This window comes from Epithele typhae (assembly GCF_022376455.1).
Source record: "Epithele typhae strain CBS 203.58 chromosome Unknown BXZ73scaffold_23, whole genome shotgun sequence".
Taxonomy (NCBI): domain Eukaryota; kingdom Fungi; phylum Basidiomycota; class Agaricomycetes; order Polyporales; family Epitheliaceae; genus Epithele; species Epithele typhae.
Window position 1 is genome coordinate 305,017 of NW_025954214.1, and position 27,907 is coordinate 332,923.

Sequence of the window (27,907 nt, forward strand, 5' to 3'; positions counted from 1 at the left end):
CGCCGTGGACCGTGGTTGTGGGACAGTGGTGGGGGATCGAAGCAGTGCTGCCAGTCCAACACAGGTACAGGCTTATGGAATTCGGAAACCGCGCCGTACCGTACTAATATCTCCTTCACGGTTTTGGCACAGATTGTGTATATCTTCCAAAGGTTCTCCAGCTCCGTCGTCACGCGTCACGCCTTGCTAACCCCATCGGAGTACAGGTGGTGGAAACAATTGCCTTGCACGGCCTCGACGTACTTAATTAGGGCCCGATGGACGGACTTGCCGCCGACGTCGGCGGATAATAGGGTTCACTATGTGCAAGGCTCGCGAAAGGAGCGGTGCATTTATTGATTGTTCAATGCCGCCGGCTGCCTAAAATAAGAATCCCAATGACCAGCTCAGGCAGAATTGGGTCTGGGGGTGGCTAGAAGCGACACAACAGGCCAAATGAGGGACTGTGCCCAGGCCCCAGGCCTCAAGGCCTCAGGCCCAGGCCCTAGGGCTTGTTGTGCAGCACCTGCGTGCAATGAACGGGTGTGGCGGGCACAGACCGGGCGTAGAAAGTCGTCGGGCGCGTCTCAAGATTCGCAGGTGTACTTCGGGGCGGACATGAAAGAAGATGGTGGGTGTCATACGTGGCCCCTGCGCCTAGGAAGAGATCCAGACTCAGTCGAACAATACAACAGCCGCCTCACAGCTTCGCAGAAGGCGCCTTCTGCCGCTCCTCGTGCCTCTCCACGAGCACGCGACGCAGCACTTTGCCTGTTGGGTTCTTCGGAATCTGCATCGCCCACCACACTCAGCAGTCGGGACGGAGCGCCACAGGAAAGAAGACGCGGCACGCACCTCATCGACGACCTCGACCCCCCCGCGCAGCCACTTGAACCGACTGAGGCTCTGCCGGACCCACACGTCCAGCGCGCGCACGGCCGCGGCGGCCCCGCGCCGCCGCCCCTCCGAGCTCAGCACGACCCACGCGCGCGGCACCCTCTCGTCCGCGAGCCGCGCGCCAGCGACGCCTGCGACCGCGACGTCCGCGACGAGCCGGTCCGGGTGCGCGAAGAGGACAGTCTCGAGCTCGGTGGGCGAGACCTGCTGGCCGGAGACCTTGAGGGTGTCCTTGACGCGCTCGACGAAGCTGTGCCGCCGCTCGGGTCAGCGAAAGAACAACGGAGACGGACGGGACGGACGTACAAGAAGTGCTGGTCCGCGTCGACGCGGATCCGGTCCCCGGTGCGCAGCCAGCCGCCGCCGGTGAAGGTCTCCGCCGTCGAGCGCGCGTCGCCCCAGTAGCCGAGCGCGACGACGTCCCCGCGCACCCAGAGCTCGCCCGGCTCGTCTGGGCCCGCGAGCGCGCCGTCGTCGCGGACGATGCGGGCCTCCAGCCCGGGCACGAGGATCCCGGGGCTGCCGGACTTGGGCCCCCCCAGCTTCTCGGGGCATATGCGAGTGATGGAGAGCGTCTGCGGAGAAGAACGAGTGCGGGTCGGCGGCGGGTCGGAGACGAGGCAGTACAGTACAGCGAGCGGAGACGCACGGTTTCAGACATGCCGTAGCCCTCGACGAGCTTCGCGTTCTTCGCGAGCCCGGTGAAGACCCGCGCGAGCTGCGGAGGCAGGTACGACGCCCCGCTCCCGAGGTTGATCACAGAGCTGAGGTCGGCCGTGTTCCCGCGCGGGTGGTTCAAGAGGTGCAAGATTGCCGGTGGGGTCAGGTACAGCACGTTTATGCGGTGGCTGTCCGTGGGGTAAGCTAGCGATCGTCGCGGGGCGCAGGTCCGGAACGTACCGAGGAATGAGGTCGAACACGAGGGCTGGATCCCAGCGCGGCAGGAGCACGGTGGTGGAGACCACAGCCTGGGCAAAAACCCGAGGACGATCGCGTGGTTCATCTCAGAACGCCACGAGAGACGTCCTCGGACCTTGAATACTTTATGGCATGAGCGTTTTCTGTCGGGCACTATAGGCCTCCTGCCCGTCCTTTGTCTGTTCTCTGGGAGGACATGCAAAGTTCAAACTACCTCACTGACCTCTACCCAAGCCCTTTGCCCTCGTGGCAGCTACGGCGGCAAAACCGGCCCGGGATGACCAACGGCCCTCTCGGGAAGAACCGGAGCGATGCCCCCGTCGACTGAGCCGTTCACCTTCTCCGGCATGCAGCGCGCAGTAGTCTCCCCTAGGCCAACCTTCTGACGACGAGCACGCGGAGGGTACCGACCTAACCCGAAAAACATCACTCCACAGCTGCGAGAACCTGGCGCCCAGGGCGTCCCATGCACATATGCGGGCTCCATCGCGACAATCTGCGAGAGCCCATCATCCACGGTTCATCGGATGGATGTGGCCGCCGCGGGACGTGGTGCGGGGCGCGGACGCGCTTTCCATCGAGCTGGACGTGCGCGTCCGTCCATGTGCGCGTCCGGCCGCCGAGCGCACGTTGGGACGGGGGTGAGGAGGGACGAGGGGCAAGAGAGCGTCGAGGGGATACGCGGGGCGGGCCACGGCGGTCGCGCGATGCGATTTGGTCCGTCTCACAGGCACCATGTACGCATGCGCACCAATCGATCCGGCGGTCGTCTCGCTCATGTCCGAGCACGGATTCGCGCGTCCGGCGGCGCGTGGTTGTGCGGACGAACGTTGCTGAAGCGCCAGACTCTCTCGAGCCGTGCAGTCGAGATGTAAGTAGATGTGCAGGCGACGTGAGCCCTCGGAGCGCAACTGTGGAGAGTGCTTCCGAGCCATCGGGCCTTGCGGGTCTGCCGATTTTGTGGTCAGGCTGTGCACCAGAACGTGCAGCCGCCGCATGGCCGGTACAGGAAAGGAAGGTACCCCTCGCCGGCCCTCGGCCTTGCAGGAGTCCAGCACCTTCGTTTCCGGCTGGCGGCATAGGCGACGGAAGAGCGCAGACTCAGACGTAGGCGCGTCGTCGTCCGAGCAGACGGAAGGTAGGGAAAGCAAAGCATTGATTGCAACGATTGAAGAGCACTTGAACAAGACAGAACAGAGCATCACAACAAGCAACTGCCGTGAGTAGACTAGGGATACACGCGCGAGACTGTAAAGCTGTAAGCCGGGATACGAGGAGAGGCATCGTCGAGGTTATCTAGCACGGTGGGTACGGGAACGGGGCGCGAGGGTACGGTGCACGTCTCGCATCAAGCGTCGACGCCATGAAGGGAGGAAGGGATGGGTACACGGGAGCCCGGAGGAGAGGGCATCCTCCCCTTGCTCACATGCAGGACGCGTGAACAGGGGAAGAAACACTCGCCGCCGCGGGAGGCAGCAGAGGCGCATCGGAGTGCCCGCTGTCCGAGGTGCCGTAGCCAGAGCTGCTGCCCAACGAGCGGACGCTCAGCGGCGAGGCAGGGCGCTGAGTAGAAGTGCGGGCGTCGGAGGAAGGCGGCAGTGGGGCGGCGACGGGGCGCGCGACGCCAACGGTGCGGGTCGCACGTGGAGCAGAGATCGGGCGCAGGGCCGTTTGGGCGGTACGTGGAAAAGGACGATGGTAGATCGGGCGGCCAGGGCGGCTGGCGCGAGCGCGCGAGGGAGTGTGGAGGGCAGCGAAGAGCCAGGTGCATGCGGCGGAGGGGGCGGGGAGAATCCACACGCCCCAGTTGACTCGGACGACCAAGACAACGAAGGCGATGAAGAGTACTAAGAGCGCGAAGGGGTATCACGGTCGGTACGGGCTCGGACGGAGGTGCTCAAGGAGGTGACTCACGGCTAATGCTAGACAAGCCGATGGTCATGCTGGTGGACAGAGAGCCGGAAGCTCCGTCGGAAATGGAGGCCGTGGCGTCGCGGAAAACGGGGGCCATGATGAGGATGATGGTGGGCAGCTGCCTGGACTGTGTTGGGGAGCACTCCGGCGGTCAGCGCCGGTAGAAGATGTGCAAAGAGTGAGGGCAACTTACACAGGGGAATAGTGCAGTGCCGTGGAGACTGTGGCCCGGAGCAAAGTTGGGAAGTACGATGGTGTGGGGGCGGAGGGACGAGGGATGGAATGAGGGCAAGATGCTTGGGGAGTTATATATGACGAGTAGTACGGAGCGCTGAGCTTATGAGGGGACTGCGGACGCGCGAACGCGTCGACGTCGCGGGTCTCTCGTGTTGTGGGCATCCTGCACAGGCCTCGTCGAAACTGTCGCAGCCCGTTAATCAACGGTGCGTGACAAAGCCTGGAAAGTGGCGTCACCTCTATGCTTCCTCGAAACGGGTCGGCACATGGCGCCACGAGGGGTGTGTGTGCGAATTTAATCTTGAAAATTTGAACGACCGCTCATGACACAGTAGCGACCTGTGAGTACGTCAGGTATTGCGAAGCTGTGCGTGCTCCTCCCGAGTTCCTGCACAAACACACGCAGCAGAGCGTGTCACCCTTCGGGACGACGCGATCGCGGGCGCCACTGCAGGGCTGCTCCGTGAAGGTTTAGCGGATGTACGCAGTTGCTTGCGTAGCGCGCGCCAGCAGAACTGCCGAGATGGTTCCCGGGAAGGTGTCTGTGACAGACGTCAAAATCACCCATTGCCGTCTGCACCCCGTCTGGCGGAACTTGGTGACAGGACGCCCGGATTATGCCTGAATCCAACCTGACTCGCCCTAGGATAGCACACATCAGCTCAGAGCCAGATACGGGCGCACATGAACGCTTGAACAGGAGGTACAACCCACCTGCATGTTCTGAGTACTACTCTCTCGAGCCCCACGGAGACCCGGACGTTACTCAGCACTTACCGACCGACCACAGAACGGGGCGCAGACACGGATTACCTGCAGCCACGTTTTCCGAGAACGAGATCTGGGTCTTGACTTCTGCGATATTAGTACTCACTCTGGAGCACCCGGGTGCCACAGCAAATGCGGCGTCGGCGTGGGTAGCACGCGCGCCCCGCCCCGCGGGTGCGAGGCGGCGCCGTTCCTGAGAAAATGGCGTTACGATTCTGTGTAGAACTGGGCCCGGGAGATATCATCTCTTGGGACTACATGTGAATCGTGTCGCATCGCGGTGTTCGTAGCGGCTGCCGTGAAGCGGGAAATGTGGAAAGCTACTACTAGACCCTGGAGGCGGTGGTATGAGCTGCATGAGGAACATACTCCAGAAATCATACCTGAGCTGGGCTTGGCGTTGGGGTGTCTGTGAGCTGCATGACGAGGCGCGTCAACACGCGTTCTCACCAGCGGCGCTTCTCCGATGCCGTTGTAAGCGCCAATTAGGCGGTGACTGGAACGCTCGAAGGCGTTTGCCGCGCATGAGAAATTTTAAAAGAGTACATTTCTAGCAGCGAAGAAGTTGTGCATGGAACGGCATAAAAAATAAGAGGACAACGCTGAAAAGCGTCTGCAGCGCAGTGTCCTCATCTCCGCGTGCCTTGGAAACCTGTGCCCCTGCTCACCGCGCAGCGCGGCGTAACCGAGGGGCGGTACTTACGGCAATCTTCCCACCTGCGCGGGCGGGGCGTGCCGAACCTATTTACGCATGAGTAAGCACTGGCGAGCGTGTCTAGATGCACGGAGATGGACGGCCGCCGTTGACCCTGGCACGAAGGCGAGAGTATGCCAGGATGTTGCTGAGGCCTGCTGACGGCCGCGAGGAAGATGGCTGGTATGGAATGGTCGGCGTCTGGCCGGCTGTGAGACGGGAACGAGAGTGAGATATTCGAGTGTTGGAGGAGCGACGGACGGTGTGGAGAAAGAGTGCGCAGCGAGCAACGATAGACATAGTATGGGTGGTAGTGGTGTTAGCAATGTCCGTGACGTCCTGTCAGGTGAAAGTCGTTGCAGTCAGAGATCGTATATCAGCCAGATTCTGGGACTTGGGGGAGGTACTTGCCCGTGTAATGATTGCGGACTTGGTGAGATGTGGTCAGGATAGTGGAACGTCAAGAAGCGCTCTTTGTGCGCGATTTGTTCGAGGTCTGCTCCACAAGGCTCCACAGCGCCTGCGGACGATGTGCCACAGACGCTTGCGGAAGGAAGGGAGTAAGTAGAACGTTGAAGGCCTGAAGGCCTGACAGCTATCTCCACTTTTCGTCAACGCAGCGATCGACGGCCTCCGGCCGACGCTTAGCACGCTTAGTGCTTCCGACACCCCGCGGGTCGGATCGAGCCCACGCTGTCGGACAGCTCGGCGCGCGCACAGCTCTGCCCGAATCTGCGGCAGACAATGGTGAGTGCTTGAGCACGACAGGCACGAGAGTTGTCGCGCGTCCTTGGAGTGAACCTGCCGCGGGACGCCTGACTAGAGCGTATTAGCAGCAGGGCGCCTAATGGCGCCAAACGCGAGATTCGAGCCCGTAGCGCCTCGCGGTGGAGGAGGAGGAGGAGGTTGGTGACTTCAGTCCAGGGGTCTGTTGTAACTGTAACGCGTTACTCTCGGACAAGCGCCATCCAGGTTATGTCGTTACAGAACTTATCTGTGTCTACGACTTCTGATCACCCATGATGTTCGTTCAATGCTACTTACATCCACCCAACGTCGTTGAGCCAGGACTACTCGTGGTCGGAGTCGCGGGGAGGCGTGACAACGACTTATGGGGGCGTGATGAGCGTCTGTCTGGGGTGACAAGGAGCACGCGCGGTACTTACGAGAGCCATGGGCGCCGGATCCATGGTCGTGCGCTGCTAAACGCTCTACTACTCCGAGCGCAGGCCACGCTCCGCCCGGAAAGCGGCGCGCCTGTGGCCACGAACACGAGACTTTCGAAGGGTGCCTATGTAGAAGCAGGACGCTATACAGCCCGGCGCATCTGAGCCTGGATCCGACGCTGGAGACGCACGCGTTTCCTGTTGACTAGCCCTCCCTCAGACGGTCATCTGAGTCGGTCAACCGGTCAGCCTCACCCGCGTCGGGCCCAGGTCGCTCAAGCGCTCACATCGACAACCAGGGCCTTCTCCCCGCTTCGCCGCGCCCGGCCGGAGCATCTCTGAGAGAACACTCGCGGACGCGGCATTGCGTCAGTCGCGGAACTACATCTCGGCTACAGGTCGCAAGCCTCGCCCGCTGCACCCCTCACATGTACAGCGCGCGCGGATGTCCGCCGTAGTGAAAGACGTAACGGGCCTCGTCACCGTGCACTGGGTCGGGCAACTCGAACCAAGACAGCGGTGGGTTGAAGCAATGCGACACAGGTACAGTCTTATGGAATTCGGAGACCGTGCCGTGTTGACGTCCCCTCTGTTTTTGCAAGGACTGTGTACCACGTCTGGATCCGAGGGTTCTCCAGCTCCGTCGTCACGCGTCACGCGTTGCTGACCGCACCAGAGTAAGTACTAGTGCTGGTGGTGTAAACAATTGCCTTGCACGGCCTCGACGTACTTGGGGCGGACATGAAAGAAGATGGTGGGTATCATATGTGGCTTCTGCGCCCAGGAAGAGGTCCAAACTCAGTCGAACAATACAACAGCCGTCTCACAGCTTTGCAGAAGGCGCCTTCTGCCGCTCCTCGTACCGCTGCACCAGCACGCGACGCAGCACTTTGCCCGTCGGGTTCTTCGGAATCTGCATCGCCCACCACACTCAGCACTCGGGACGGGACACCACGGGAAGGAAGACGGGGAACGCACCTCGTCGACGACCTCGATCCCCCCGCGCAGCCACTTGAACCGACTGAGGCTCTGCCGGACCCACGCGTCCAGCGCGCGCACGGCCGCGGCGGCCCCGTGCCGCCGCCCCTCCTCGCTCAGCACGACCCATGCGCGCGGCACCCTCTCGTCCGCGAGCCGCGCGCCCGCGACGCCCGCGACCGCGACGTCCGCGACGAGTCGGTCCGGGTGCGCGAAGAGGACGGCCTCGAGCTCAGTGGGCGAGACCTGCTGGCCGGAAACCTTGAGGGTGTCCTTGACGCGCTCGACGAAGCTGTGCCACCGCTCGGGTCAGCGAAAGAACGACGGAGAAGGACGGGACGACAGGACGGGGGACGTACAAGAAGTGCTGGTCCGCGTCGACGCGGATCCGGTCCCCGGTGCGCAGCCAGCCGCCGCCGGTGAAGGTCTCCGCCGTCGAGCGCGCGTCGCCCCAGTAGCCGAGCGCGACGACGTCCCCGCGCACCCAGAGCTCGCCCGGCTCGTCTGGGCCCACGAGCGTGCCGTCGTCGCGGACGATGCGGGCCTCCAGCCCGGGCACGAGGATCCCGGGGCTGCCGGACTTGGGGCCCCCCAGCTTCTCGGGGCATGGGCGGGTGATGGAGAGCGTCTGTGGGGAAGAACGAGTGCGGGTCGGCGGCGGGTCGGAGACGAGGCAGTACAGTACAGCGAGCGGAGACGCACGGTTTCAGACATGCCGTAGCCCTCGACGAGCTTCGCGTTCTTCGCGAGCCCGGTAAAGATCCGCGCAAGCTGCGGAGGCAGGTACGACGCCCCGCTCCCGAGGTTGATCACAGAGCTGAGGTCGGCTGTCTTCACGCGCGGGTGGTTCAAGAGGTGCAAGATTGCCGGCGGGGTCAGGTACAGCACGTTTATGCGGTGGCTGTCCGTGGGGTAAGCTAGCGATCGTCGCGGGGCGCAGGTCCGGAACGTACCGAGGAATGAGGTCGAACACGAGGGCTGGATCCCAGCGCGGCAGGAGCACGGTGGTGGAGACCGACGCCTGAGGCTGGATGCAGAGGCAGTGAAGACCATAGCTGTGGTAGATGGGTAAAAAGCCGAGGGCGATCGCGTGGTTCGTCTAAGAAAGCCATGAGAGATATCCTCGGACCAATACTTTATGACATGAGCGCTTTTCTCTCAGGCACCAGGCTTCCTGCCCGTCCTCTGTCTGTTCTTGGGGAGGAAAAGCAAACTTCGACGCATTTACCCTCTTGATATTCTCTTTGCGTCAAATTAGGTTGCTTGACCTCCCGAAGAACAAGCAATTGGCAGGGTGCCTTGCACGTGAACGTCGCATGCCTAGGAATCTCCCCACGTCAGAGATGTAATTCACGACTTACCGCGAAATACGGGTGTGGTCCGTCAAACGCTACGGCCCACGCTGCTGTCACCATCTTCGCTATCACATTCTTGTGCGATATCATCACCGCTGACAAGCCGCCCGTCAGCAGAGGCTCAGCCACGCAGGCGACACGCACCTTTCGGCAGCCCGCCCGTCCCGCTGGAAAACACCAAGTAGAGCAGCGTGTCGTCCGTGACCGGCGTCGACGACACCGCGGGCATGTCCCGGTAGCGGACCTCGTCGACCGCGGACATGAAGTCCGGACGGTTGCTCGAGAGCTGCCCCGTGAGGACGACGACGCGGGTCTGTGGCAGGCCCACTTTCTCCGCGGCCCCGAGGGCGGTGGCGAGGGAGCTCGCGTGCACGAACAGGCGCGTGGCGTTGGAGGTGCGGAGGAAGTGCTCGAGCTCGAACGGCGTCGCGCCGGAGGGGACGAGCACGAGGGGGATCGCGGTCTTGAAGAGGGCGTGCACGAGGATGATGTATTCCTGCGAGAGTTTTGCTCAGAAACAGGGACAACGTCGACCTCCCAGCACCAAGGGTTCAGCAGCACATTCTCAGGACGAGCCGAGCCCGATCATTGCGCACCCTCTGCCACGACGCTCGAACCTGAAGAGACTCACCACACAGTTGGTGCTCATCACCGCGACGCGCTCTCCCCCGAGCGCGATCCCGAACCCGCCCTCCGCCTCCGGCGCGACGAGCGCGGTCGCGGCGTCGCGCACGCCGTCCCGGACCTCGTTCCTCGTCCACTCCCGCCCGGAGAGCGGCTCGACGAACTGCACCCAGTCTTCCGCCCGCTGCTGCGCCGGCGTCGTGGCGAGGAAGTCGTGCACGTTCATCACGGGCGTCGGCGGCGGCGGCGGGTAGAGCGAGGTGTAGTGCATGTTCGGAGGGCTCGTTCGACGTGCCGGTGCTGGTGAGCGGGTTTTAGATGCAGAAGAGGTTGCAGGCGGACGGGCTTGAAGCTTGAGCTTGAAGCTTGAAGGTGCGGCGGGACGACGATGGAGACGGGCAAGAGGTGGCCGGACTGGCCCATTCGTGCCGGGAGAAGCGCACTGTCTCCGAGTCTCCGCCGGCTGGGAACTCATGTACCCCCCGCGTGGGAGGATGAGGCCTTGAGGTGGGGGGCATGACCGTACGGAGCACTGAGATCCGAGACGTGATTGAATACCGCGCAGGAAGTTGGAACCGCAGAAGCAAGAAAACCAAGGCGAGGCCGGAAGATCAGGAGCAGATGCGCGAAGTTGACCACAACCCGAGGCTGAGTTGAGACCCAGACTGCAGAGCCTCGAGAGCATCACGTGTCCAGCCTTCCAGAGTCGAAAGATCCGATCGCCTCGGCTTTTGTCTTCGGCCCAGGAGCGAGAAATAACTTGAGGCAATCCTCTACAGATGATCCTGAACGTATTCGCGGCACATTCGATGGGAAATAACATACAGCGCACGATACATGTCTAATAACACAGATGCCCAATGGTACCTCTATGGCGGATATAACAAGAGCAGAGCAAGAGCGCACTCGGGCCACTCACTCCTCAAGCCCCTCCTCCTCCTCCGAAATCAACCGCTCCGCCTCGAGCGCCGCCATGCAGCCCGTGCCCGCCGAGGTGATCGCCTGGCGGTACCGCTTGTCCTGGACGTCGCCCGCGGCGTACACGCCCTTCACGCTCGTCTGCGTCGTACCCGGCACGGTGACGATGTACCCGTCGATGTCCGTCTGGAGCTGGCCGCGGACGAGCTGCGTCGCGGGCTCGTGGCCGATCGCGTAGAAGAGGCCGTTCACGGGCAGGTCCTTCTCCTCCCCGTCTGCACGTTCTTGATCCGCAGGTTGTTCAGCAGGTCGCCGTCCCCCTGGCACTCCGTCGCGACCGTGTTCCAGAGGATGGTGACCTTCGGGTGCGACATGAGCCGCTTCGCCATGATCTTGGACGCGCGGAGCTCCCCGCGGCGGACGAGCACGTAGACGTGCGAGCCGTACTTGGTCAGGTCTATCGGTCAGGTAGAGGGGGGGGGAGCGATCCTGTCAGGAACCGCGCAGGTACACGCAAATAGCAAGGAGAGACTCACAGGTCGCCTCCTCTGCCGCCGAATCGCCGCCGCCGATGACCGCGAGCGGCTTATTCCGGAAGATGGGCACCGCGCCGTCGCACACCGCGCACGCGGAGATGCCGGACTGCCAGTACGTCTCCTCGCCCTGGAGGTGGAGCCGCTTCGCGGACGCGCCCGTCGCGAGGATGAGCACGTCCGCCGTCTCCGGCTCCTGGTCCTCCTGGAACTCGCGCCAGTACCGGAACGGCCGCGCGGAGAGGTCCACCTTCGCCACCGTCTCGGTGATCACCTTCGTCCCGAAGCGGAGCGACTGGGCGCGGAACTTGTCCATGAGCTCGGGCCCGAGGATCCCAGATGCGAAGCCGGGGAAGTTCTCGACTGCACAGGGGTGGCGAGGGAGAGGTTATGAGGGACGCGAGAATGTGGGACACAGCGAGGGACGCACCATCGGTCGTCGTCGTGAGCTGACCGCCCGCAGCAAAGCCGTTCGCCATGAAGCCCTCGAAGAGAACGGGGTCGAGGTTCGCACGCGCGAGGTAGATGGCCGCAGTGTGGCCAGCAGGGCCGGATCCGATGATGACCTGGCAATAAAGTCAGGAATCTGTACGCCCGTGAGGTGGAGACGTTGGACGTACCACTTTTGAGTGCATCTTCGTGCTCTTGGGGACGGTGGCTTCGCCGGTGGGGGCCATTTTATCGTTAAGTGGAGGAGATAGGAGAGTAGAGAGGGTGGGAGCAGGCGGGGGGAGGGGAAATGAGGAAGCTGCCACCGAGGCGTGGCGAGAACTTATAACAGTTCATCGTTGCGGTCACGGTACGATATCACTTTCTTGACCAAGCTCGACGGCGCTCGTCACGTGGCCTGCAAAGCCGCCTCGGGGCTGACCAAGACCCGTCGCGCGATTCGCGCGCGCCGCAGAGGGCGCTGCAGCACCGGCGGTCTGCTCATGTGCGCGAGCGGAGGACCAGTCGCGGCGCGACTGTTGGGCAGAGCATTACGGAGCGGGTGCGGCGCATCACACGAATTCCAAATGCGTGCGCCAGAGGCGACACGACGCAATCGCAGCGTGCGGAATACACAGAACACATCTGTCCACCCTACGGGCCAATCCCAGGGCCGGGTTCTACACGACGTCGCTACGGGGGCCCGGGGCGGTGTCAGAAATGTGGATTACTCTCCATGTCACATGCCCAACCACGAGCCGCGTTGACCAAGCTAGTAGTTGAAGCTATGGAACGCCAAACAGGCGCGGCTTCCTGTCCTCCCGGAACGTCGAACTCGTCCCCGCCCGCGCAAAGTCTGGCCGCGCGACGCCCGCGAGCGCACGCACCAACGTCTCCGCGTCCGCGCGCACGTCCGCCGCCGTGAGCCGGTACCGCTTCGGTGTGACCCCCTTCCCGAACGTCCGCGTCACGTGGTTCGCGCACAGGAGCGCGACGGCGACGTTGAGGATGTGCAGCGGCACGACGCCGAACGCCCCGCCCCACAGCGCCGCGAGCGCCGCGCGCTCGACCCGCCACAGCGCGCCCTTGCAGCCGGGGAGCGCCGCGCGCGCGTAGCAGCGCGGGCTCGCGGCGGCGTCGTGCGCGGCGCTGAGGAAGCCGCAGCAGCCGAGCGCGTCCTGGACCGTCCGCCGGCCGCGCGTGGTGTAGTACTGCGACCAGGCGAGGGAGAGCTTGCGGTCGAGCGCGAACGCGTAGCGCTTGTAGGTGGGGTAGCCGAGCGCGAGGATGGCGCCGAAGGCGGGCCAGAGCAGGAGCGCGTACACGGCGAGGAGCGGGCGCGAGTTGAGGAGCGTGCCCGCGAGGCCGATGAGCGCGGTGAGAAGGAGGATGGAGGAGGCGAGGGTGAGGAGCACGAGGAGGTCGTAGTCGGCGACGTACGTCACGTCGGCGTACTGGTAGGCTGGAAGAACGTGTCAGACGTGCTAGATGAGCTGGAGGTTCGTGGACATACTGCGAAACCAGGTCATGAGAGCGCACACGAGGCCCACGCCTCCGTATCCGAAGACGGTCAGGACGGAGAAGAGGAGGAACCACTTGGAGGCCGTCCAGCGACCGACGCGCTCGACACCTAACCCTGCACCTTCTTCAGCCAAGTCTGGTGGCAGGTTGCCCGATTTTGAAAACCCGCGGAGGCGAGGGAACTTGTGCGTGAACTTGTCTACGGTGCCGAACGAGCGAGCGAGCACCATTCGCTTGTCTTTGAACGCGGCTGGGATGGGCTGATGACCGGGTGAAGGGAGCAGGTGCTGCTTGTCTGTTGACTGTGTCGAGGTGCTGGCTTCCGAGGCGTAGGAGTAAGTCGATTCAGAAGGGGAACGGCGTCGGCGATGAGCAGTCGAGAAGTAAGACGTCGCCTCCCGTGTCATTTGGCTATAGTCGGGAGGGTAGGTTGGGGTGGGGAGCCGTGAGACTGCAGTGAAGTGGACAGAGTCATCCTGATCGCTGTAGTCCGACCGCGTGGATTCTCGAGATGGGGTGGGCAGCGTATAGTAGTCGTCGGCTTCCTCCGATTCGTGTATTGGAATAGGTGTGAGCGAGGGAGAGAGGTAGGTGGAGCTTGTAGTCGACGGCTTGACTAGCACAACAGTGGGGCGTGCATCTTCTGAATGTGCAGGAACTTGGTCGAGACGAAAGACGCCTGAGCGACGCCGAAGGGATCGATCGTGCCGGGCACTCGAAGTCGAGGGCGACCCGTGGATCATGGCGAGAGACACGGAGACAAGTGCATCTTCAGGTCTCGATTTGAATTGAGGCCCGAACGTGCGTGCCAGCCTCCACATGAAGCAGCCCGGCTGACCGGGAGGAGGGCCATGATTCGGTCAGGATTTGAGCAGCTTGGGTGGCTGAGATCCTACAATCATTCAAAATGATGAGTGGGTATGAATCTCGGAAGAGTGTATACCGATCTCTGCTTGGCTGGTCTTTCTGTTCATCTGAACGAAGGGTCGGGTACCTTGTGTATTGAAGGATCCGAGGATGAAGAAAAGAGTGACAAATGAGATAGTGAGAGAGGATATGATGGCATAGGCTACTACGGAATAGAGACTAGGCTGAGATGCGTGCGACAATGCGAGTAAGCGGGATAAGCAAAGGTCCGTCTGGCTGTAGTCCGTTCGCAAGAGAAGTATCGAAGAAGGGGCAAAAAGAGTGAGAAGGGGCCGAGAGGATCAGACCGAGTTCAACGGAAGCTGGATGGGGCAGTCAGCCTCTGTGACTTGGGTCGACGTGCTGTGTGTGCCGATGAGTCCAGAAATCTTCATATCAAGGATGAGTCGGAATTGAACGGCTGAAGGGGATTATAATGAGAAGCGTGCTAGGTATACATGGCTGATCACGAACCTGGTCGCTTGTTGTCGGTATAAATTGCCTTGTTCTTGCAGGCGGCGTACCAGTTGTTCCCTACATGCACAGTCAGAGACGACGAGGGATGCGAGTGGGGGAACGCACAGGTGGTGTCCGAGTCGTTCACTGCCGAGTACGTGAAGTTGAGGTTAAGCCCAATGACAGGAAGCGATTTGGCAGGAAGCGTCAAGGAGCCCGTGTCGCCACTCGCTACCTGAACACTGGTCTCGAGATCGTATAAGGAGCCGTGAATGTTGGAGAAGTGCAGAGGAAGGAAGTTATCGCCGGTGTCCAGCTGCAACTTCATGAGGCCCGGGAAGGAGAAGTTTGCAGGAGAGCGGCTGAACTCCGTCGTCACGGTCTTGTTGTAATCGGATGTTGCAGGAGAGAGGGGTTGGGAGACGTTCGTGCTGAAGCTCGGTACCCGGGGATGGTGAATACCAGGATGAGAGCGATGCTACCAACAGGTCAGAAAACAAGTTGGTTCAAAGGGCCGAAGAGGGACGTACACAGCGATCAATCCGAAGATGAACCATGCCGTGAATCTCCTCGTGAAGTGGGACCCGCACAGTCCCGACTCTCCTCGATTCCACGCCTTCCACTTTGTCGCCGCCTTGTCAAGTTTTTCCTCCCTTTTTGCTTTCTTTGACATTCCCCGCAGCTCTTCCGCCTTCCACTCAGCCCGAGAGCGGGCACAGTGACCATCTCCACATTTCCGGCGGCTCCGTGGGCACCGCTGAGGGACGCCGCGGATTGCTTGCCGTATCTGCTGCGCCGTGAGTGAAAACGCTGTCATGGTCAGATCGACAGTACGTACGCAGACGTCTGGGGGCTATATGGTGTGGGCGAGGGCACCTGGCGGTACCTGCCCAAACATGAACATTGTAGAAAGTAAAGAGTGGCCACATGAACGTACCCGTTGTCACCCATACCAAACGCTGCCGAATACCTCGGTCCAGCGTTGTTGAAGTCCGCGTAGACATCCCATGCCGCCTCTTCGTCTCCACCCTTCACTGGCTCCGTGCGTCCCTGATCTGGGTACGAGTGCTGGTTATACCCGGCTGTTGCGGCGTCGTACATATCGGCGCGAGAGTTGCGGTTGGGTCCATAAAACGAGTTGGTGGACTCGACCCGTGCGCGCTGCTGGCCGGCTGGGGGTGGGAAGTCGGAGCTGAGGACATCGTTGGAGCGGCGGCTGCCGTAGAAGGAGGAGACCGTCGACTTGCGATCGTTGGCCATAGCGAGAGCAAAGAGGGTGACGAAGGGGTCGTGAACGGCGTCGACTGAGAGGGAGGATAGAGAGCGGGGGGCCGGGTGGGCGTCGAGCGGAGAGATGGGAACGGCGAGAGCGAGACCGAAGGCAGCCCGTATAGACGCCGGGGATGGGCTCGCGTTTCACTTTTGGCGTCATCGAGACACCTCCACGACGACCGCGCCACATTCTCGTTCGACGCGTACTCGCCACCTACATCCCCAGTACTTGCTCTCCATCGGTCTTCGATGCTCCTCGGTCTCCTCGTCTTTCTCGTCACTACCCTCGTCGCCTATGTCGCAGGTCATGTCCTAGGTTTGCGCCGGAGGAACACAAAGCACCGCACCCAACTATTCTCGGAGCTAGGCTTGGAGGAGTCGAGCTCGAAGCGGATTGTGGGCTTCTTCCATCCATACTGGTGAGTTGTACGTCCACTCCTGCGAAGAATGTGCCTCTTATCTCACCTAGCATTATGAAGTAATGCTGGCGGAGGTGGCGAACGTGTCCTATGGGCCGCGATACACTCAATCCAACAAAATGAGCCAGACATTGTGTCTGTCGTCTACAGCGGCGACGTAGACGCAACTAAGGATGTCATCATATCGAAAGTCAAGGTGCGTCGGTGTATGCGCCCAATTTGCTTGCGGATGGAAGTAACACGTCCACCATTCATGCAGGCGCGCTTTGACATCGAGCTATCCCCCAAATCACTGCACTTTGTCTTCTTGGAGTCCCGAAGGCTGGTTGAGGACTCGACGTGGCCTCGATTCACCTTGTTGGGGCAGAGTTTGGGCTCTATGTTCCTTGCATGGGAAGCGATGTCTTGCCTCATCCCAGACCTCTTCATAGGTGAGCCGGTAGACCTGCTTCGCAGACTCCGTATTTACGCCACATTGTTAGACACAATGGGATATGCTTTCACGTTTCCAGTGGTGTCGCTCCTGGGCAACATACCCGTTGGCGCATATACGCACTATCCGACTATCAGCACTACCATGCTGTCAAGAGTGAAGGCTCGGTCGGCAGGTCATACAAACTCGGAAGCCATTTCCTCGTCAGTCATTCTGAGTAACGGCAAACTTCTGTGAGTGCCTGTGGTTATTGGGTGAAGCCTTCGTTCCGAGCCTGGCCAACAGGTACTATCGCATTTTCATGTATTACTACGCCTATTCCCTCCGTCAAGCTCGCTTCATCATGGTCAACTCAACATGGACCAAGGACCATGTCGACTCGATCCTCAACCACAGTGATCGGCTTCTAGACATGATCCACCTCCTACCCCCCTTCGTCATCCTTGAGTTCCTTTCACGCCGACGATCGGAGTGCCCAAAGCTACTCAAGTCGTCTACCCGTCATGCGACACCCAGCAAATGGCAGCATTCCCCTTTGAGGGGCGGGAACGCATGGTACTAAGCATTGCGCAGTTCAGGTAGGCTATCTGCGTCTGTCCACGTGGACTACACCTGACGAAGCTTGCACAGGCCAGAGAAGGACCACCCTGTCCAGTTACGCTCGTTACATTCCCTGCTCGGGCAACATCCGGAATACCGGGGCGAAGGTCCTTCTGCCGCAAAGCTGGTTATGGTTGGTGGGAGTCGGAATGCCGGGGACGCGGCAAGAGTAGAAAGTCTACGGGCTCTCGCGAAAGAGCTTGGCATAGAGGTAACGTCATCACCCACTGACGGCTGCCCCTTGTAACTCATGATCCTCGCAGGACCAAGTCCAATTCGTGGTCAACGCGCCCTTCCCCGAGATGCTCAGTCTTCTCTCCCGCGCAAGCGTCGGGTTGAACACGATGGTTGAAGAGCATTTCGGGATCAACGTCGTTGAATTCATGGTACGCTGTCCGCATTTGGTGTTTGGAGTGGAGGACTCACTGCACACTTAGGCCGCTGGTGCTATACCCGTGGCCCACGCATCTGGTGGTCCTCTCCTTGACATCGTCGTGCCCTACAACGGCGAGCGAACTGGATTCCACGCAAACTCCCCCGAGTCGTTCGCGGAGGCGTTCCACACCGTCTTCACGCTGCCTCCAGAAGCTGATTTGGCGATGCGTCACCGAGCAAGAACATGGGCGGTGCAGAAGTTCTCCGAAGCTGAGTTCGAGAAGGGGTGGAATGCGAGCGGATGGCGGAAGTGGTTGTAGATCGGTGTACGTTGTCACACCGCCCATGCAATGCAGGTCATGCGTTGTCTTTGCTGGATGGCACGAGTGGTCGAGGACGATTCCCGACGAAATGATCGGAACGGCTGGGGTGTAATCGCTCAGACGTTGCACACCTTACCCGTGAGTCGCCGGGTGGTTCGCTATCTGTTCTCCACTGACATGTACACGTTTTGACCCCACTTAGAGTCATCGGCCGGACACGGATTTCTACCATCAACCTCTCCGTTGCTTTCGGTGATTTGTCGAATCCGTAGGATCGCTGATACAAAACTGCCTTCATATACAAGCATGAGCATGAACGTCGCAGTCCCGATGCAACTGGAAACACAGCGTTGATTATGCGGCTGTTCAATGGCATTAGCCTTAGGAGACCTCCACATAACCTCTGTCCGCACAACATCCGATGGGCCAGCTGACGCACGTGCTGGTACAAGCTTGCGACTGCCGCGGGCCCTCATTCGCTCACATCAAATTTTCACTCCTTATCTTCCGGCCGTTACGGCTACAGCGCTTTACGTCCATGATCCTCTCTTTCCCCAGGTACCCGGACATGGCCAGCTCGTACGTACCAGACTTTCTCACTTCGTCCAGAGACCGTTCTCGACCCCACTTTCTGCTGTGCAGAATGTGCAAATCCCGGTCTTTCTGGTTCCGCCTTACCGTCGATGACCTATGCGTTAAATAGCGATGGCGAAGCAGTAGTTCTGTTCACCGCCCTCCGCTCACTAGCTTGCTCTCGCCACCATGACCACCCCGATCCCGAGCCCCCCTGCCATTCCCTTCCTTGGTCACATCACGGCCATCGACAAGGACCTTCCACTCAAATCGATCTCTCTTCTCGCCAAACAGTACGGAGAGCTCTTCGAGATCAATGTGTTCGGTGAGCGTTGTCACCGACTCTTCAAGACCCATCCCATCTGCTTACATGTTTGACTAGGGAGCAAGCGGCTCTACGCGAACTCTTACGCTCTCCAAAACGAGCTCTCTGACGAGAAGCGCTTCTTCAAGAAAATCCACCCTGGTCTCGAGGAGGTCCGTGTGGCTGCCAAGGACGGATTGTTCACTGTAAGTACTTCCAGACCTTTGCGCGATTCCTGCCATAAACATTTGGATGCCAAGGCCAAAGTTCCTGCAGAGGAGAACTGGTACATCGCCCGTATGTGGTCACGCTTTCCTTGGAGCGATTGCTCGTACTTACCCTAATCTCTAAGACCGTCTGCTCATGCCATGCTTCAACACTGCTGCCGTTTTCGGAATGTACGACGATATGCTCGACATCGCTACGCAGCTCATCCAGAAGTGGGAGCGGTGAGTACTGCGTCTTGGTGCTGATGAGCTGCGCTAATGTCTCTCGCTCAGCTTCGGGCCGTCCGAAAAGCTTGACCCTGCGCAAGACTTCTCCCGGCTCACCCTGGATGCTATCAGTCTGTGTGCCATGTCTTACCGGTAAGTATCCAGCTTCTTGGGGCGATCTCCAAGTTATTAATGCCTCGACCACTAGCCTGAACTCTTTCTACCGGGTATGTTATGATGCCTATTCTACTATATTGTTTCTCATCTCGAGTTCTTGGTCAGGACGAAGCACCGGAGTTCGTGACTGCTATGGGGGAATTCCTCATCGAATGCGGCCGTCGCTCGCTCAGACCTGGCCTCGTCAAAGCCGCGATGGTGAACTCGAACGCCCAATTCATGAAGAATGTCAAGATCATGGACGATGTGGTCACTGCAAGTAAGCATGCGTGCCGTTGAAGGTTGGTGAGAAATACTGATGACTATGAACAGTCGTCGAGGACCACCGCAAGAATCCCCCGACCAAGCCAGACCTTATGCAAACCATGCTCACTGGCGTTGACAAGGAGACGGGTAAAAGGCTCGAAGAAGAACAGGTGAAGGTCAATGTAAGTGAATGCGTCAATAATTATCAGTTCGCTGCTGAAATCGTCTTAGTGCCTGACCTTCCTCATCGCTGGTACGTCCCTTTCACGTCCTGGTCCATGATAGTCAGACTTATGTATGTCGCTAACGATGATGCCCCTTAAGGCCACGAGACCACTTCAGGCCAGTGCTGGATTCGTGGGAAATGACGCCTATCCTTCTAACGACTCTTGATCAGGCATGCTAACTTTCATGTGCTATTACCTCCTCAAGAACCCTGAGGCAATGCGTAAGCTGCGTGAAGAGATCGACACAACTCTCGCCGGCCGCCCGTTTACGATCAAGGACATCAACAAACTTCCTTACCTCCTCGGTAGGCTTATGCTACTCCATGTTATTCTCCGTCTGATGAACAATCTGCCGTACGTAGCTGTCATGCGCGAGACACTTCGCCTCTCTCCCACGGCGCCAAACCGAACCGTTGCGCCGCTAGAAAACACCGTGATCGGGGGAAAATACGCTGTCGAGAAAGACACGCTCCTCAATATGAACATCTATACCATGCACAGGGACCCAGCGGTCTGGGGAGAAGATGTGCGTGTATTTTGCACTGCTACCACTACGTCACCTAACGCACCATAGGCCGAAGAGTTCAGGCCCGAACGTTTGCTGGGCGAAAAGTTCGACCAGCTCCCGGTCCGTACACGTCTATCATCGATTCTTTTAGCCTTGGGCTGACCACTTGTGCACCCGTCCAGCCCAATGCTTGGCAACCGTTCGGATTTGGCTTACGGGGATGCATTGGGCGACCTTTTGCCTGGCAAGAGGCGCAGCTCGTCATGGTCATGATTATGCAGCACTTCGACCTCGTTCTCGATGACCCGTCCTACGAGCTTCAAATCAAGCAGACGATCACCATCAAGCCCAACCACTTTTACATCCACGCCATCCCGCGCAAGGACCGCCCAAGACTCTCCGTCGGCCAAAGCGTTCCTGCGTTGATCGGCAAGCCCGCGGAGGCTTCCCCCGGAGTGGCGACGGGCGCCGCTAACCTTAAGCCCTTGTACGTGCTCTACGGCTCTAACACTGGGAGCTCGGAGTCGTTCGCCCAGCGCCTCGTCTCCGCCGCTCCCTCTCACGGTGAGTACCTTCTTTCGCCTCCAGCATGTCTACCACTGACCCCATCACACTTCAGGCTTCCACGGCTCACTCAAGCCACTCGACCTCGCTACAGAGCACCTCCCCACCGACGGCCCAATCCTGATCGTCACCGCGTCGTTCGAGGGCCAGCCCGCGGATAATGCTAAGCACTTCGTCGAGTGGCTCGAGAACGTGAACGCGCCCACCGGGTTCGTCGGCGTCCAGTTCGCCGTCTTCGGCTGCGGGAACCGCGACTGGACGGTCACGTACCAGCGCATCCCGACTCTCATCGACAGGGTCCTTGCAGAGCACGGCGCGACAAGGCTCGCGGCGCGCGGGGAGGGCGATGCGTCCGGGCCCGAGTTCTTCGACTCGTTCGACCAGTGGGAGAAGGCGACTTGGAAGGCCCTCGGCGAGGTACGCGCAGACGAGTGTTGTTTCGTTAGAGGTCGTCTCATGTGCTGTTTTTTTTTCAGGCGTACGATGTGACGACCAAGACAGAGAGCGTCGGGCTCGACATCAAGGTCTCGTCAGGCAGCAACGGTCGAGCGGAGGTGCTTCGCCAGCGCGACATGGCCTTCGGCACGGTCGTCAGTAGCAAGGTCCTCACCGCCCCAGGTGCTCCTCCGAAGAGGCATATTGGTAGGTGCTTTACCGAAAGAGTCAAACATCGCCTGACCTTGTCTATAGAGTTCGAACTCCCAGAGGACATGACTTACCGAGCGGGAGACTACTTGGCAATGTACAGCTGCATATCTCTGCCGTGAACCGCGACTTATCATTCTTGTGCAGTCTGCCGTTGAACCCAGAGCGCGTCGTCAAGCGCGCTCTGAGCCGTTTCAAGTTGTCCGCAGAGCAGGAAGTGAGTATCTCTTCACGCGCCGGGGGCTTCTTTTTCTCAAGAGATTCTTCTAGGTTGAAATCAGCTCTGCGGTCCCGACATCGCTTCCGACTAGCAAGCCCATCGCGATCTTCAACCTATTGAGTGGTTACGTCGAACTCCAGCAGCCCGCCACTCTGCGTGACCTCGAGATCCTTCTGCAGGCGAAGAACTCCGACGCGTCCACCGCTGCGCTCAAAGATTTGGTTGCCAACTACGCAAGCAAGGTGTTCACTTCCCGCCTAAGCGTCCTCGACATTCTCGAGGACAACAAGGACATCGACGTCTCGCTCTCGACCTTCCTTCAGATGGTGCCCGCAATGCGCATCCGCCAGTACTCCATCTCCTCGTCACCGCTCTGGAACCCGCAGCATGTGACGCTCACTCTTTCCGTCGTCGACGCCCCCGCGCGCTCCGGCCGCGACGAGAATTTTCTTGGCGTCGCGTCGACCTACCTCGCTGGTGTCCAACCAGGCCATAAGGTGCAGATGGCGGTGCGCAGCTCGAACGCCGCCTTCCACCCACCCAGCGACCCCACGGTGCCGATGGTCATGGTCTGCGCCGGCTCGGGCCTCGCGCCGATGCGCGGCTTCCTGCAGGAGCGCGCGGAGCAGAAGAAGGCGGGCCGCGAGGTCGCGCCGAGCCTGCTGTTCTTCGGGTGCCGCCGTCCGGGCGAGGACTTCTTGTACTTTGACTCGGACCTCAAGGAGTGGACGGAGCTCGGGATTGTGGACGTCCGGCCTGCGTTCTCGCGCTGCATCTCGGACTCGTACGAGTGTCGCTACGTGCAGGAGTGAGTGGTCAGTGCCGACGGTTTCAGCTGGTACTGATCTCGACCTTGACCAGCCGTATCGCTCACGACAAGGAGGACGTCAACAAGGCTTTCGATGCAGGGGCTAGGGTGAGTGGGCTCTGCGACAGTCGATGGCGGACGTTTCTGACGACCTATTCCAGTTCTTCGTTTGCGGTGTCGGGAAAATGTCGACTGGCGTGAAGGCCTCGATGCTCACCCTCGTCAAGGAAAGGACCAAGACAGACGACGCTGGGGCTCAAGCCATCTTTGACAAGGTTCTGAAGGGCCGTTATGCCACCGACATCTTCGAGTGAACCTGGGGCATTGTGACATGATTGATGCTGTACGACAAATACTGGAGTCTGGCTTGTCTACTTCCCGTGAATTTCTGTACAAGTTTGTATTGGGCCCTGGCCTGGAGATCACAGACCGGTATCGCCCATCTGCGTGCACTCCGGGATATTTATTCGAGTGACCGTCTTCGTGGTTTCAACTATTGCGCCGTGTTATGCGGCGCTTGATTCTACGCGGAGTGCTAAACTTTGTTCGGCGAAAGAGCTTGATCCAAGCGGCGCCTGGGCCCTGTGGTTGGAAATATAGGCGCCTGTTTTGCGCCCTTTGAATGCGTCGGCCTCGACTGAGTCAACTTTCGACTTTCGACTCTTGACTCTCGGACGGGCTATCTTTGATGGTCATTCCTCTCCAGGTCTGTCTTTGTTTTAGGGCTCATAGAGATGAAAAGGCCTGTTCAATCTACAGATTGACAGCGATTCCCTCGGGGGCAACTCAGAGGGGCTTCATGACCTCAACTCCCGCTGAAATGGTCTTTCGGCCCGCCTAGAATGACGATCGACGATCACAGTCTAGGTTGTTGAACCGGGCGAGCAAATCCTTCACTTGGATTACTTGTGAAACGCTTACGCTTTCAAAGTTTCAGGTCAATGCTTCTTAGCCGCAGAATCTAGTTGCGATGTCGGGGAGGTCTACGTAGCAGCAGCTCTGGGTTTACGCTGCTGTTCGCCGATTGGCGGTATGAGCCCCTTCATTTTCTGCACCGGCAAATGTTGACAGGGAGTGTCAAGACATAGGGTCGCGACCCGAGGGGCCGCACCCATGCAATGAAACGGAGGATCGACTTAGCAGTATATAGAGAGGGCGAGCCGGAAGTGAGTGGGCACAAACCCCTCCCATCTACACGATGTCTACGCCAATTCCCAGTCCACCTGCCATCCCCTTCTTGGGCCACATTCACACCATCGACAAGCAGCTCCCCATCGCCTCCATCCGTCTTCTCGCTCAGAAGTATGGGGAGATCTTCCAGCTGAACGTTCTCGGTGTGTATCAACTTGCCTGGAGTCGTGACTTCCAACATTCAACATTCTCCTTTGAGCGCAGGTGATACGCGCTTTTACATCTCCACGTACGCTCTCTTGAACGAAGTCTGCGACGACAAGCGCTTTGAGAAGAAGATAAACGCCAATCTGCTTCAAGCGCGTGGTGCGGTCTCAGACGGACTCTTCACCGTAAGCACCCCTTCGATGTGGTTCGATTTAAATACTCATTGCGTTTTCAGGCGCAACCGGGAGAAGAGAACTGGGGCATTGCTCGTAGGTGGATTCAAAATACTCTCATCGTTGCAGCCCTTATCTGCCACATAGATCGGCTCCTTATGCCGTGCTTTAGCCCGACGGGCATCCTCGATATGTATGACGGTATGATGGATGTCGTCTCTCAGTTGACTATGAAGTGGGAACGGTGAGGCTGCGCGATACGAACTTCGTCACGAGCACACTCTCATCATGCGCTACATAGGTTCGGTCCACAAGATTGCATCGACCCAGCGGCAGACTTTACGCGTCTTACATTGGACGCCATCTGCTTGTGTGCTATGTCCTACCGGTGGGCTTTTCAACGTATGTGTAAGGTCTTCGTATTGTTAGCTCACAGGCTGTGTGCTCGTAGCCTCAACTCTTTCTATCGGGTATGCATGATCAGTGGCATTTTCAAGGAACGTTACTGACGTCTCTTAGGAAGAGCCGCATCCTTTTGCAAGTGCGATGTCGGATTTCCTTGTTGAAAGCGGGCTTCGGGCCAATCGTCTCAGCATCGTACAAGCTATGATGCCCAGCACGAACGCCAAGTACGAAGAAGATAGGAACACCATGACCAAGCTCGCCCAAGATAGTAAGCTCGTTTTCTTGTATATACGAGCATAATTTTAACAGGATCATAGTTTTGGATGATCACCGCGCCCACCCGCCCAAGCAGCCGGATCTAATCTCGCGCATGGTATCGGGAATAGACAAGGAAGCTGGTCGCGGTCTTCCGGATAGTAGCATCATGGCCAACGTATGCATGCTTCGCACGATTGATTGTGTCGTAACTGATCATTGCTTTCACAGCTGCTGACCTTCCTCGTTGCGGGCCACGAGACGACATCCGGTATGCTTACGTTCGCGACGTACTATCTCCTCAAGAATCCGGAGGCTATGCGTAAGCTTCGCGAGGAGATTGACACCATGGTTGGTGACCGCCCCCCGTCGAAGAAGGATGTAAATAAGCTGCCTTACCTACTCGGTGAGAAGCATCGATTTTGCGTTCGCATCAAATGGGCTGATACATCGGACAGCTGTCATGCGCGAGAGTTTGCGACTCGGTCCCCCAGCATCACTGCGTACCACATCGCCTAAAGAAGAAACTATCCTTGGGGGCAAGTACACGCTCGGGAAAGGCGCTACCATCAACTGCAACATCTACGCCATCCATCGTGACCCTGCGGTGTGGGGTGATGATGTTAGTTGTTCTCCCTCCTTCACCTTGCGAGGTCTGATCCGCATTCCATCCATAGGCCGAACTTTTCCGCCCCGAGCGTATGCTCGATGGCAAGTTCGAGGCTCTCCCTCCGAACGCTTGGCAGCCGTTCGGCTTTGGCATGCGTGCCTGCATCGGCCGCGCATTCTCCTGGCAGGAGGTCCAGCTGACAATGATATCCATCTTCCAACGCTTCGACCTCGTCATGCGCGACCCTACATACGAGCTCGAGCTGAAGCAGACGCTCACCATCAAGCCTCACAACTTCTTCATCCACGCCATTCCCCGCAAGGACCGCCCGCGCCTGCTCCATATCCCCAGCGGCCCCACGGCCCAGGCCACACGCGGTGAAGAGAAGCGATCCGCGGCCTTTGCGACCGCTTCGAAGGATATGAAGCCGCTGTACGTGCTGTATGGCTCGAACACAGGCACTTCGGAGTCGTTCGCACAGCGCCTTGTTTCCGCGGCGCCGTCTCACGGTGCGTACCTCATCATATGGCGTATCAGTAGAAAGGCTCAGTTTTTCTGTTTGATGTCAGGGTTCCGTGCCACGATGGAGACGCTGGACAAGGTCACCGAATATCTTCCCACCAACGGTCCTGTTCTCATCGTTACCGCGTCCTACGAGGGCCAACCTGCCGACAACGCGAGGCACTTCGTCAACTACCTCGAGAACATCAAGGCTTCAGACGCGTTCAAGGGCGTCAACTACAGCGTATTCGGATGCGGCAATCGGGATTGGACGACGACGTACCAACGCATCCCGAAGCTAATCGATGACATCTTGGGTGGACATGGTGCCAATCGACTCGCGCCCCGAGGCGAAGGGGATGTTTCCGGCGCCGAGTTCTTCGACACGTTTGATCAGTGGGAGAATACTGTTTGGGACAAGCTTACACAGGCAAGGGCCGATCCGCGTTGGTGTCGATCTCGCTACTTACGTGAATCACAGGAGTATGGGACCTCTACCGAGGAGGCAGCGCCAGCACTCAACATCAAGACTGTCTCCACTGGTACCGCGCGTGCGGAGCGGCTCCGCCAGCGCGACATGGGGCTGGGCACCGTCGTTGATACCAAGGTGCTTACAGCGTCTGGTGCTCCGATCAAGATGCACATCGAGTTCAAGTTATCGGAAGGCGCGACGTACAGAGCCGGCGACTATCTTGCCATGTGAGGATGTTATCCACTTCGGTCCCTTCAGTACTCATTCACGTATGCGTAGCCTTCCCAAGAACCCCGACCGGATTGTTCACAGAGCCATGGCGCGCTTCGGGCTCCAGGAAGACATGGAGGTAGGCTTACCGCCTTTGTTCTACTGATTGGACCTCATACTTTCTCAGATTGAGCTCGATTCTTCCTCTCCTACGTCTCTCCCACCGGCACTCCCATTACCGTCTTCAACCTTCTGAGCGGCTACGTTGAGCTTCAGCAGCCTGCGAGGACGCGCGACCTCGACATCCTCCTCCAAGCCAAGAACTCCAAGGCTTCGAAGGCTGCGCTGAAGGACCTTAAGGCCAACTACACCAACAAGGTGTTCGGTCCGCGCCTCAGCGTTCTCGACATTCTCGAGGACAACAAGGCTATCGACCTTCCGCTCTCGACCTTCCTCACCATGCTCCCGGCGATGCGCATCCGCCAGTACTCCATCTCCTCCTCCCCGCTCTGGGACGCCGAGCACGTCACGCTCACCCTCTCCGTCGTCAACGCCCCCGCGCGCTCCGGCCGGAAGGAGAAGTTCCTCGGCGTCGCGTCCACGTTCCTCGCCGGCCTCCGCCCCGGCGACAAGGTCCAGCTCGCCGTCCGCGCGGCCAGCGCCGCCTTCCACCCCCCGCAGGACCTCACCGTGCCGCTCGTGATGGTCTGCGCCGGCTCTGGGCTCGCGCCGATGCGCGGCTTCCTGCAGGAGCGCGCGGAGCAGAAGAAGGCCGGGCGCGAGGTCGCGACTAGCTTGCTGTTCTATGGCTGCCGCGCGCCGGGCGAGGATTCCTCTACGGTGAGGCGGAGCTGCGGGAGTGGGAGCAGATGGGCATTGTCGATGTCCGCGTTGCCTTCTCGCGCTGCGACGTCGAGCGGGCCAAGGGGTGCAAGTATGTCCAAGAGTGAGTCGCGCTTGATGGCTCTTTCTGTGGCGGCGATGCTGATCGTTCTCAGCCGCATTGCGCTCGACAAAGAGGACATTGTGAAGTCGTTCCGGGCAGGCGCCAAGGTATGATCGTTTGATGAGTCGTGCGCTGATAGCTGATGTCATTGCTGCGCAGTACTATGTTTGCGGCAGCTCCAAGATGGCTGCAGGCGCGAAGCAGGTATTCATCCGCTTTGTTCAAGAGACGAAGAACCTCGATGAAGCCGCCGCTACGGAGCTGTTCACGAAGGGTCTGCAGGATCGTTACGCGACTGATGTCTTCGAGTGAATTATGACAGAAGGTGCCTCGGATTGTACAGTAGCGACAGACATGATATGGTGGGAAACTGTGAATCAGTTTGTAAAATAGGAACATGAACAACAATACACTAGCACTACCTCCTTCTGCGTGCTATTAGCTAAGCTGTTGACGGAAGTCCTAAGGGGGCCTGGTACGCGAACCGTTACGCGCCAACGGTGATCTCGCGCCGATGATGTTGAGCGTGCTCGCGAAAAGCGAGACTTGAAGTGGGTAACCCCCGTCTCTGTCGTG

At 59.4% G+C, this 27,907-nt stretch overlaps 9 protein-coding genes across 9 annotated transcripts; 4 read left to right on the top strand and 5 right to left on the bottom strand.

Annotated features, from left to right (window-relative positions):
• Positions 1–679: 679 nt before the first annotated feature.
• Positions 680–1,838, bottom strand: BXZ73DRAFT_46837 (uncharacterized protein; the record flags this gene model as incomplete). Its single annotated transcript, XM_048019761.1, has 5 exons — positions 680–769; positions 835–1,126; positions 1,183–1,451; positions 1,526–1,724; positions 1,777–1,838. Coding segments are annotated over 5 exons (912 nt in total), but the record flags the coding sequence as incomplete, so codon positions are not given.
• A 558-nt stretch (positions 1,839–2,396) lies between these two features.
• Positions 2,397–5,128, top strand: BXZ73DRAFT_77472 (uncharacterized protein; the record flags this gene model as incomplete). Its single annotated transcript, XM_048022674.1, has 10 exons — positions 2,397–2,665; positions 2,784–3,013; positions 3,095–3,472; positions 3,510–3,669; positions 3,721–3,886; positions 4,117–4,151; positions 4,278–4,286; positions 4,311–4,425; positions 4,551–4,887; positions 5,004–5,128. 10 exons carry the CDS (start codon positions 2,397–2,399, stop codon positions 5,126–5,128), a joined length of 1,824 nt encoding a protein of 607 aa, XP_047878050.1.
• A 2,268-nt stretch (positions 5,129–7,396) lies between these two features.
• Positions 7,397–9,801, bottom strand: BXZ73DRAFT_46688 (acetyl-CoA synthetase-like protein; the record flags this gene model as incomplete). Its single annotated transcript, XM_048019738.1, has 8 exons — positions 7,397–7,486; positions 7,552–7,843; positions 7,911–8,179; positions 8,254–8,452; positions 8,505–8,650; positions 8,913–9,001; positions 9,051–9,402; positions 9,538–9,801. The coding sequence occupies 8 exons, from the start codon at positions 9,799–9,801 to the stop codon at positions 7,397–7,399; spliced, it is 1,701 nt and encodes a 566-aa protein (XP_047878051.1).
• A 644-nt stretch (positions 9,802–10,445) lies between these two features.
• Positions 10,446–11,658, bottom strand: BXZ73DRAFT_101311 (thioredoxin reductase; the record flags this gene model as incomplete). Its single annotated transcript, XM_048014861.1, has 5 exons — positions 10,446–10,667; positions 10,730–10,905; positions 10,985–11,344; positions 11,412–11,547; positions 11,602–11,658. The coding sequence occupies 5 exons, from the start codon at positions 11,656–11,658 to the stop codon at positions 10,446–10,448; spliced, it is 951 nt and encodes a 316-aa protein (XP_047878052.1).
• Positions 11,659–12,195: 537 nt separating this feature from the next.
• BXZ73DRAFT_46708 (uncharacterized protein) lies at positions 12,196–13,161 on the bottom strand (the record flags this gene model as incomplete). Its single annotated transcript, XM_048019742.1, has 2 exons — positions 12,196–12,872; positions 12,924–13,161. The coding sequence occupies 2 exons, from the start codon at positions 13,159–13,161 to the stop codon at positions 12,196–12,198; spliced, it is 915 nt and encodes a 304-aa protein (XP_047878053.1).
• Positions 13,162–14,139: 978 nt separating this feature from the next.
• Positions 14,140–15,553, bottom strand: BXZ73DRAFT_89921 (uncharacterized protein; the record flags this gene model as incomplete). Its single annotated transcript, XM_048025439.1, has 7 exons — positions 14,140–14,258; positions 14,312–14,371; positions 14,420–14,771; positions 14,820–14,990; positions 15,011–15,080; positions 15,132–15,179; positions 15,231–15,553. The coding sequence occupies 7 exons, from the start codon at positions 15,551–15,553 to the stop codon at positions 14,140–14,142; spliced, it is 1,143 nt and encodes a 380-aa protein (XP_047878054.1).
• A 261-nt stretch (positions 15,554–15,814) lies between these two features.
• Positions 15,815–17,712, top strand: BXZ73DRAFT_101314 (mannosyltransferase; the record flags this gene model as incomplete). Its single annotated transcript, XM_048014862.1, has 9 exons — positions 15,815–15,984; positions 16,045–16,180; positions 16,244–16,415; positions 16,467–16,650; positions 16,703–16,812; positions 16,866–16,995; positions 17,048–17,228; positions 17,281–17,403; positions 17,455–17,712. 9 exons carry the CDS (start codon positions 15,815–15,817, stop codon positions 17,710–17,712), a joined length of 1,464 nt encoding a protein of 487 aa, XP_047878055.1.
• Positions 17,713–18,477: 765 nt separating this feature from the next.
• On the top strand, positions 18,478–22,735 carry BXZ73DRAFT_46625 (fatty acid hydroxylase; the record flags this gene model as incomplete). Its single annotated transcript, XM_048019724.1, has 20 exons — positions 18,478–18,613; positions 18,671–18,798; positions 18,853–18,889; positions 18,945–19,041; positions 19,093–19,179; positions 19,235–19,253; positions 19,309–19,462; positions 19,516–19,631; positions 19,681–19,717; positions 19,847–19,981; positions 20,039–20,202; positions 20,251–20,304; positions 20,367–20,748; positions 20,804–21,165; positions 21,225–21,390; positions 21,439–21,490; positions 21,541–21,610; positions 21,664–22,421; positions 22,475–22,529; positions 22,583–22,735. The coding sequence occupies 20 exons, from the start codon at positions 18,478–18,480 to the stop codon at positions 22,733–22,735; spliced, it is 3,162 nt and encodes a 1,053-aa protein (XP_047878056.1).
• Positions 22,736–23,619: 884 nt separating this feature from the next.
• BXZ73DRAFT_89924 (bifunctional P-450/NADPH-P450 reductase) lies at positions 23,620–27,643 on the top strand (the record flags this gene model as incomplete). The annotated part of the gene is made up of 18 exons (XM_048025440.1): positions 23,620–23,755; positions 23,817–23,944; positions 23,995–24,028; positions 24,080–24,176; positions 24,234–24,345; positions 24,452–24,605; positions 24,655–24,770; positions 24,824–24,998; positions 25,051–25,214; positions 25,270–25,711; positions 25,772–26,112; positions 26,185–26,402; positions 26,455–26,524; positions 26,573–26,598; positions 26,643–27,225; positions 27,246–27,331; positions 27,384–27,438; positions 27,491–27,643. 18 exons carry the CDS (start codon positions 23,620–23,622, stop codon positions 27,641–27,643), a joined length of 3,090 nt encoding a protein of 1,029 aa, XP_047878057.1.
• Between the last annotated feature and the right edge of the window lie 264 nt (positions 27,644–27,907).